General features: G+C 42.8%; 1 protein-coding gene across 1 annotated transcript; it reads left to right on the top strand.

Annotated features, from left to right (window-relative positions):
• Window positions 1–4,483: 4,483 nt before the first annotated feature.
• On the top strand, window positions 4,484–10,413 carry zfand5a (zinc finger, AN1-type domain 5a). Its single transcript, XM_037257754.1, has 6 exons — window positions 4,484–4,720; window positions 7,227–7,388; window positions 7,820–7,922; window positions 8,037–8,122; window positions 8,575–8,706; window positions 8,785–10,413. The coding sequence occupies exons 2-6, from the start codon at window positions 7,229–7,231 to the stop codon at window positions 8,931–8,933; spliced, it is 630 nt and encodes a 209-aa protein (XP_037113649.1). The 5' UTR covers window positions 4,484–4,720; window positions 7,227–7,228; the 3' UTR covers window positions 8,934–10,413.
• Window positions 10,414–10,554: the final 141 nt, after the last annotated feature.

Raw genomic sequence — 10,554 nt, 5'->3', positions numbered from 1 at the left:
TTCTACCTCAACAATGATGACGTGGTGTAGGCCGTTTGGCTTTCCTAGTAAGAATGCCAGCAGAGTGTGGATTGCAGGTGAGTCGGGTGTGGCTCACACCACTATATAAAAACACAGTATAACGTGTATTCCAGCCTAGTATTGAAGAGCAGGAAACACTTCAGGATCAAGCATTATTGTCTTGAACATGTGGGGGGGTTTGCGAGAGACTATTGCTTAATAAGATCCAGCCACAGCTAGTGTGTAGGAGTGGAAGGAAAGCATGGTAAGTATGCCCGAGTAAAGACGCGTCACCAAGCAAGAGGCGGAGTTGATTTTCTGTGGGGGGGCGGGACTTGGCTGCTTCAATTGACAGATTACAGCGGAGAGGGCGGGGCTTGTATTTGCAGACAGAGAAGCACGTGGCTAGGCCAGTCTGCACGAGGGAGCAGCAACAAAGAGCAGCCAGTCTTGAACAGTACACGGGACATCTGCAGAAAACACGCGCACGCACACACTTTTTGTACCGGCACACTCGCATTCACGTTAGCCACACGCATGCATGTGGTCTCATATGGCGTTCAAACACCCACAAAGGAGCATGGAAAAACAGATAAATAGTTTTTCTCCAACCACGTGAACAGTTATATGCAAATGTAGCACATTTGACCTTTGGGCACACACGTTTATATATAGTTAGTTTCCACAAGGACCACACTTGAACACACATTCTTGTTTTTCCAGCAATCACCGCAAAAGCTATGCAAGGGAGAGGTTTTTGTGTGTGAATACTAGAAGGGAAAGGAAGAATTTAGACAGAATGTGGCAGGAAAGTAGGGGGGACTCCTCCCTGGGCAAGGAACAAGAAACACATTCATGATGCAGAAGAGCTGTGTTGTATGAGAGGGGGAATGAATGATGAGCAGTTGCTGAATCAGCTGATTAACCCTTCTTAATCGTCATTATTTTTCATTCACTTTGGACTATTTTTGTCAATTTCACTTGACTTCAAGAACTTCCCAACTTGGGATAATAGTTTTGTACAAAGAAAGACTGTGCTCATGCATTACAATTCATGCAAGAGCAGTCTCTGGATATGTAAATAAATACAACAGCTACACCAATCTTGTATAATAACTAAGTTCCTCTCCGAATATGCAGGCAAACGTGCTCTGTTCGTAAAATGCGACCCACCACCTTCTTACCTCGGTGCTCAACATAATGGTGAATGTTCAATGTGAGCATAGCAGGGTGGGGATCAACTTTTGAAGCAATGCTTTTGGACAACCCCTGTGCACAGTTTATCGTGCCCCACACACACAACTTATGTCAACGGATAAGCTGCAATTTCCACTTCTAGCCTCTTTATCAACAGTGTTTTTGCAACACTCGTGCAATTTGTATGCATGCGAGTGCATGTGTGTGGGGTAGACTAACATCTGCCTAGTAACTAGACTCATGCTGTTTCAGATTCCCATAAGTAATCCTCACACCCACGTAGCCACAGAAGGAAACTCCCAAAACTGTAAGATGTTGTCATGACAACACGGTCATGATTAGCTCAAGTGCATGGATCATATTGATGGAACGAAAGCTCCTCGATATAACCAGTGCCCAAAAAAAAAACACCCCACCAGATACGAGCACACACTGGTACAGAAACCTTAAAACACATAAACAGAAGAAGAGTGATGACAGGATATACGTCCACGAGGGGGATGGGCAACGATACTTGACACCTCCCACTTTCTCCTTCGTCGCCCCCCCCACACTGAAACCCATGAACCTTTACACACTAAACAGACATACGTTTCACATACACGGACCGTCTTTTCTTCTCTGTACATAGCTGCGTTAACATAACACTCAGACTTACAAAGACCTCAGTGTAGAGTTGAGTAGCTCTCCCTCCCCCATCACTCGCTGTGCCTGCTTCACTCACATATGAAAAGCTCTTGTCTATAGAATTGGGGAACAGTGTTTATAACAGCTGGCATAAACACACAACGAGAGCACAATGAGCTCACTTGATACTCACACATGAAATGCTTCCAAACAGTAAATGCTGCGTGATGAATAGATGTGAACATACACAATCACCTCAATTTATTGCGCTCTCACTTCAGTCACAGAATGATGACAAATATACAAATCCACTCATAGCTGTATATTATATATTGTATCTACATATTGAAATATATTCAAATGTAGTAACTGGGTTTTTGTCATGCTCAAAGCACCTCTGAGTTTTCATCAATAGCCTGAACTTGGTTGTTTATGTACTCACTCGCCCATAATATAAAGCGATGATGACATCTTAAATGTGTGTGTCTTGAGACGCTTACATAATTACGCAACATGGTAGCAAGAGAGACCGTCAACTTGTTGACATTGAAGCGATGGTGAAGCGCAGCTAGTGAATTTATACAAAGAACATGCATTCCATAATGGAGGTATGTCAACACTCCCATTAAATAAGCTACTCTGTTGCAATTCAGACACTTGCGGATAGTGTTACAGCCTCTATAGCAGCTAATCGTCTTGATATTTTGTTTCGGTTTGTTTGTAGATTTCACAGAGACGTGACAAACAGGGGCTACTCTCTGAAATTGTGACACGGATCAGCTGATCCTCTTGGCTACTACTTTTTCCATTTCCCAGTGTCAGTCACTATCAATGGCTTCCAGATAGTGCAAGTCCTCTGAGTTCCACGAATCCACTGATAGACAGCATGTTCGGCAAGAAGCCCACACGCATGCAGTGACATACACGCTGCCCAAAGAAGTGTTTGTTTTCTACTGGGCTGTGCCTGAGGATGCCGTATGTGTGAATGATTGACAATGTGGAAGAATACGTTGAGACTTGTCAGACCTGCAGGGCAAACTGACACACTGCAAGTGAATGGATTGAATGTTTATGTGATGAGATGTCGAAAGAGAAACTGCATGAAGGGGGTAAACATGTTTGTTCGGTTTCTTGTGCTTCCTGCACAAACTGTCAAATTGATAGTGTTTGATTTTACTCTTAAATGACCCTATGGAATGTTGGATATTACAAAAAATGATTACATTTGATCAGTTTGAATACATTGTTTAGTGACATGACAGACCACATTAAGAGCTATAATTTGTTTTGGAAGGACAGTCAGAACATACAATAGTGTAGTACATTGCTCTTTTTCAGATTACATTTTTATTATTCAATATCTTCTAAAGGTGTTTGAACAGTGTATTTCCTTAAACTCGAGAATGTATAACAGCTCTGTAATCATTTCCAGTATTTACTTAATACTCCCAAATTCTTTGACACTGGAGATGACCTAAGTCACCGCTGTTAACCAACTTGCACTTCACATTCGATTTTTACTGTGTTCATTTTTATCTGATTGCAGATTACATGAACATAAATGCCTTTGCCATTTATTGCCAGTACATACTGAAAGAAATGGCACAGCTTTCTTTGCCTTTTACAGATTCAGAAACATGTTCACTCTGAAAAACAACACAAAGACTGAGCTCTGAAATGTAGCCAGTTAAATTTGAGACAAGAGTTGAAAAGTTATAACTGAAGGGTTTTGGGAAAATGGCTAAAATTAGAGTCTAACTCTTAACTATCAGTTAGAGCTAGAGGGTAATTGTGAAATGTATCCTGTAATAATACATCACAGTAAATCCATCCACGTTTGGGTGATAATTAGGTCAACATCACGGTAAAGTGGCAGGGGTCTCAAACTTGCTGCCTGGGGGGCATTTGTGGCCCACAGGATGATATTTTGTGCCCCCCTACTTGACATCAGTTTAATGTCAGTATTATTTTTTTGCCACATTGTGGCCCTGGGAGTTTTGTGTGTGTGACTGACTGTATGTGTGTGAGTGTGTTTTAATCACTTATGGGCTCATAACAGCTTTTGGCAAAATGTAATTCTGACGTGACATCAAGTGGAAGGAAAAGTTGTACTCTCACCATGTCATTTTCAGAATCTGTCGTGAAGAGAAAGATTGGTAGGAACAGCCAAAAATGGGAGAGAGTGAAGAGATGGAATGTGTTTTTATTGAGCACGGGGCTCCCTGACATGTCTTGAACGCATAGAGAAAAGTTGCGGCGCTATAATTTAACGGGAAATCTTAACTTTTTGGGGTAACATGGAGATTTATTTATTGTGATATTGACTCGCTGTCCTTTTACCTGCTCTATTGTGTTGCCAGTTCTCCCATTGTCAAGGCAGCAAAAATAACAGCACACTAATAGCCACCCTTGTATCTTAGTGCTGTTGTGTCAGCGCTGCACCAGACTTTACAATCCCGATCGTTTCGGCAGATCACCCAATAAAAAGGATAAAATGAGGTTGTCGTCCTTGTAGGTGGATGACGACGGGATGTGTAATAAGGGCTAGACATGTTGTGCGCTTGCGCCGAGCCAAACTGTAATCTGGGGGCTCCGCGGGCAACCAATAGCGACACGTTGCTTCACCCGTGACACCATCCGCCACTCCTCTTACTAAAGAAGGAAACAAACATCCACCCAGATAGATCTGGAGATTACCAGAGGGAGAAACGTCGAGAGAGACGACGCCGAGGAAAGGAGAACTTAACCCATCTGAACCAGGCTTGAAACGGACGAGCACGCCACGTTAAGGCGAAAGAAGGACGGCCAGCAGGAACGGATAAAGCCCCCATTTATTTTTCCTATAGACGTCGGTTTTCGCTTCTCGCTTTGCGAGACACTCATCGAATTTCATCAGGTGATTTTCTTGTCATCTTAATGCTGAACAGATCTGTCAGGAGATTTTGCTTATCGTTTTTTTTTTTTTTTTTTAAATAGCAATATAAGAAAGGTGCTGAGATGGTAATGGAATGGTCGGTCAAAGCGACCTTTAACAGCGGATTGAAAGGTCAGGTGGTGGGTGCGTGACGGTCTCGTGTGTGTAGGGGGAGGGAAGAAAAGCGGAGTGATGTTATTGTTGTTATTTCTTTCTTATTTGTGGTGTTACCAGCAGCATTGGATCCCCCTATCCGTCCGCATCAGCCGCCCTCGAACGTGACTGGGTCTGGTTTGGGGGAAAAACATGGGGTAGTCAGTTAGCTGGTGGTTGTTACCGTCTCTGTGGTTCTACATGGCCCAAACTGGGGGGATGGGGGAACCAAAACCAGATCATTTTTGTCGACAAGTTGAATAGTTACACGTCGACCGAATAAACGTGGTAGGTGAGAATAACGAGGCTAAATCAATATAGCCCAAAGTAAAAGAAAAAAGGAGCAAGTGTAGCTTTACCAAGTAGTTAAATTAGTTTCTTCTTTGAGGCAATTCGATGTTCGATCGGTGTTGCTTTAGAACTACTGTGTTGGGGGCAGGGAGTTTTATGTATGGTTTTTAGTTGGTTACATGAAATGGCTGAAATAGTATGAGAAATGGTAGCTGCTATCATAATGTCCAAACAGGAAACGAGGAGAATGCAGACAAAGGAAGAAACAAAGGCAACAGAGAGCACTCTGTCTAGACTGTTTGACTAAACATCATTGCCCCCCACTTCATGTCGCTAACTATTTCTCTTACAATTGCTTTTTTCCAAAATATTTTAATATGATCTGCAAGAAAACAATTCTCTCTTTCTGTTGTGTCCAGTGTGACTCAGTAGTTTTCAGTTTAGCACTGCCTGAAATATGAGCTCAGCTTCCTGCTCTAATACTCTCTTTAGTCAGCCAAAACGAAAGACCAACCCTGGCCTGTACGATTTTAAAACTTACAGTTAGAATGATTAAAACTCAGTGTGCTTATGCTGCAAAATACATTTAATCTGAGATGCTTTTGTTGAAACCATCTTGTTTACCACTACACTTTATCAGACCACAAACTGCCAGGAAGTCTGAAATTCTCTTGGTTAAACTCAAAGGTTATTTTGTGCAGCTTACTATGTCTCAAGACCTTTACAGCTTGACACGTTGGATGTCTTCAAAGCTTTTCAAGAAAGGTCTGGTCAACACGTGTGATTGTTAAAGTAGGGCTCAGATATGACTGCTAAGCCTGTTCCTTTGTTGCAATAAGTGCATGGGTTTATACATGTGCAATCTTGTTGATGACGTAGGGTACCTTGATACACTTAACTAATCCCTGAAGAAATTCTGGCATTCTATGGTAGTTCTTTCTGACTAAGGCACTTATATGGTGGATTCAACTCTAGCTAAAATAGCCTCTAATTTACTGAGCTGATGAGTGAAGAATTTCCAACCAGTCAGCACATGAACGCTTGACGCAAATGGAGAGAAGGTCACCTGTGGGCTTTTCCGAGGAAACCCTTTGTTGACACGCATAGCATGCGCGAGGTGAGGTCAGGATACTTTTGTTGTGCTGTCAAGACATTCTAATACATCTGCTAGCCTTTTTTTGTAACATGAAACTGCCCGACTCTTGTTTACGACCAAAATATTGACAAACGAACAGCCGCTATGATACGGAACACTGTCAAAGGTTATTTGGGAGAAAGATGTGATTGTTTTCGCAGTACTAGCTTGTTGGCGTTTTGTCTGTTAAAGCCTCGGAACAGCTTAAAGCGTCGGAGCAGGACGCCCTCTAATCTAAGCTTTCCTGTCTCCCCACATGTCTGTCTGCTCATTTATCAAGGACTGTTTGAATAGTGCAGTTTCCCACTGCACAATCTCCGTTTGTATTTCATCACTGTGGTGCTGTACATCGACGTCATTGGACTCCATGTTTTGCCAAGAGAACATGCGTGTTTACTGGATATGAGTGTGTGTAAGGGAGGGCAGTGGGTGGGTGAGGAAGTTTTGAAAGACCTTATTTGGTAAGATGTCGCTGTAGAGAATTGAATAGGGTGGAATTTCCATCATTTTCCATTCATTTTTGCTTCGAGCGCCTCCCTTTTAAATCTGAAATGGTTCAAATTGGTTTTAATGGGTGTGTAATTATTGCAATTGTCACATGGTGATGCGTCATAAGGTTATTGTTCGATAAGAAAAGAAACTAGAGCCAGTCTTCACTCAATGTTCTGTTGAGTGGAAAAAAAGCAGGATGTCGTCATAGCTGTGATGCATTATGAGGTGTGTGTGAGTTTTCCTTACTGACAAATGGTGCGTCAGCTTCAGGAAGGGTAGTTCCAACTGTTGGCAGCGATTGCTCAGAGGGAAGGTGGTTACGGTTTCTGTTTCTGGGATTTGCTTTACCTGGCTTATTTTTTATTTATTTTTTTAAAAAGATGTGGCTATTCATACCCTGTTTTCTCATCTTTTCAGCAATGGCCCAAGAGACAAACCAGAGTCCGGTGCCCATGCTATGTGCCACTGGCTGTGGTTTCTATGGCAACCCCAGAACCAATGGCATGTGCTCTGTATGCTACAAGGAACATCTGACAAGGCAGCAGAGCAGCGATCGGATGAGCCCCCTCAGCCCTATGGGTAGGTTCGGTCCCATCAAAAAGGTGAACCCCACTCCCAATTTTAAATTAGCCACCGTGCAAAACAATGAAACCCAAGTGGTCCTATAGCGCGAGTCTAGATCTCTAAAGGATCAAGAGGTGTCGTTTTGAGATTCATTAATGAGTCTCCTTCAGCTAGGATATTTTCCCACCACCCGCTTCCCTCCCTCTCTGTTTTTCCGCTCAGCGTAATGAAAGACAGCTGTTTTCCTTGGTGGCATTATTCAAGGTTACAGTCACTTTTAAGGTCAAGCATGGAGCCACACTAACAGCCTTGACCCAAGATTAGCTCTTAGCATTTTGAGTGGAGCAAGAGGCCCAAAACAGAGATCCATATTGCGTATGATGTTACTGTACTGTATCATGATGTGCTGGCAGTTCTGTCTAATGATGGGAACTGTGATCGTGCAGGCTCAACGTCTAGTCCTACCTCAGAGGCATCTGCTATCCAGAGACTAGAAGCCAGCCTAGCCAAGGTTGACGCCTGCTCCGCCCCCTCGCCAGACATGTCTAGGTCAGTACCAAGTGCAAGCGGTCAATATTTTCTCTTAATTGACAACTCCTGCCTGTGTGACTGGTTGCTGCTCTCCTACGTTTGCCTCATTTTTCCTCCTTTTCACTTGGACAGAACTGTTCAAGGATCTCTTCCTGTGACTCAACAAATGACAGAGATGAGCATCTCGAGAGAGGACAAGCCTGAATCACTAGAACCTGGTAAACACACACACACACACACACACACACGTACTGAAGCTGCCATGCGGGTGACGGCTCACGTGCAGTGCAGTCTTCTGTGAGGCCATGTTACATTTCGTCAACTCAACCCCAGGGGTTTTCTTTCTGCATCTGAGAAAGCACACCTGTCTAAAAATAGACCAATGTAAAAATAACTCCACACTGGAAGACATTTTTGGATTACCTCCTGGCAACCACAAGCCCAATCAACAGGGCAGAAAAGGGTAATTGCAAGATGGAGCCTACTCTAATTACTGAGTAACATGAGGTGCTGCTGAGGAAAATGCTGTACAATGGTTCGTTTAGTTTGTCATGATAATTTGCTGTGCTGGCAGCACTTCAAAAAAAATCTCAAGTGTTGCAAATTACAATGAGCTAGATTAGAAAGTGTGTCCTTTTTTTAAAAATATTGTTTTCTCTGTAATCTGCAGTTGTAAAGCAGCCAGCTGCCTCTAGCCCAACTCTTCCAATAGCTTCTTCGAGCAGTGACGATAGCAAGGATGACTCGTCCAAGCCGAAGAAGAACCGATGCTTCATGTGCCGCAAGAGGGTGGGCCTTACAGGTACGCGGTGGGGTCGTTGTTAAAAATTGTGGTTTTGTTTTTATTGTTCTGAACTGTTGTAAATGTTTGTGCTTCCAGGATTTGACTGTCGCTGCGGAAACCTCTTCTGCGGTATCCACCGGTATTCTGACAAGCACAACTGCCCCTACGACTACAGGGCCGAGGCGGCCGCCAAGATCCGTAAAGAAAACCCCGTGGTGGTGGCTGACAAGATCCAGAGAATATAGATATCTCGCAAGATAAATGATGCAAGTGGCGATGATGAAGACAACACTTTTTTGAAAAAAAGACTGGAGTGTTTCACCTTTGGAATTGAACACTGGCATTTGTAGCCAAGTGAGTGATGGAAAGGACTTGATTTACAAAATTAAAACCTCAAGAGGACATGAAAAAAAAGTCCTGTCTGAGGAAGATGCATAAATGATCACTATGCTCCCCCCCCCTTTGAGTAATCCATTTTGTTAGTTTTATCATATTTTCTGTGGTGTGACATTCTTTTCCCAAGAATCCATATTGTCTTATAAAGAGCAGCCCAGAGTAAATGTTGGAGAAAAGATGTACTCCTCTCACCCTAACCAGGCTTCCTGTGCCAAACTGTAGACCGCCGTTCTTGCTCGTTCCCCGTCATGCGTCAAACCAAGTCAAGAATTGAGACCACGCTGGAGGAGCTGTCCCCCCAAAATATTGCACAAGGGGTTCTGTTAGTTTGTCTCTGTCTTTCCTGGCTTTACCTACCTCACAGCTGCTCCATTAGCCTTCTTTTTTCCTCTTGTGTGCTCCTCCGCTGTGACTCCAGCAGAGCCGCAGGTCACCTCTCTTTCGCCTCAGTGACCCCTCTGATCAGCATTCTTATGTTGACTGATTGGTTTGATTGTGATGAGGCTCATTGTTTAATTATGAAGGTATAGTTCAGGACAGGGACAAATGCTTCAACTTTCACTGAATAGAACCATTGGGCATTCTGGGTTAACGAGCTTGTACTTGAGTGATAGGCTGGGAGGATGCAGACCTCACAGCTCAATCTTGGCTACATAGCTGAATGAATGGGACTTATGCATGATTTTTTTTTTTTTTCTTCTTTGTCTACGGGAGACTTTCCAGAAAATATGGCCTGTGTCTATTTGGGTCACAGGCGTTTTTGCTTGCTGAGACAATTGTTTTATTAGCCACCCACCAACCTGTCAACACAACAATGTGTCTGGCTGTGTATTCAATGCTAATGTGCAATTAGAATATGTGAACCATTATTTTGTTTTTAATCATTTTAGGTGTGCTTACAGAATGTTAAAGTGAGCACAGTGTGTGTGTGTGTGCGCGCACACAGAAATAAGGTTTATCAGCACATGTTTACAGAAAACTACAGGAGCATGCCAGAGGTAGATTTTAATGAAATAAAAATATACTAGACTACCACAATTACATGTAGCGTGTGGGTGAGTGTGTATGTCTGTGCAAAGTGTGTTTTCTTTGCTGCCTGACACATCATATGAGTTGATAATCTCCCAGTGTGTTTTTCATTTAAGACAACTATGTATCCGTTTGATTCCCCCCCCCCCTCTCTTTCTGATTCTTAGTTATATGCAAATTTGTACAAAAAATGAAAAAAACAAACTGATGATATTTATGTATTGCATATAATCCTGCTATCCAGCATTACCACAGAATAGTATCATGTAAATAAAACTGTACAGAGAGACATTACCAATAGTCTTGTGTGTTTAGTTTCTTTGTTGTGTATCAGCACTGTCATGCTTTGTTTATGCATTTAAAAAAATGTTGCAAGGCTCAATTTTCTCAGGACAGAAACCTGGTCTTGTGAGTACAATGACATCATAAAGGGTGACTCAG

The sequence above is a fragment of the Syngnathus acus genome, chromosome 9, assembly GCF_901709675.1.
Source record: "Syngnathus acus chromosome 9, fSynAcu1.2, whole genome shotgun sequence".
NCBI lineage: Eukaryota > Metazoa > Chordata > Actinopteri > Syngnathiformes > Syngnathidae > Syngnathus > Syngnathus acus.
This window is presented reverse-complemented; position numbering and strand designations above follow the sequence as displayed.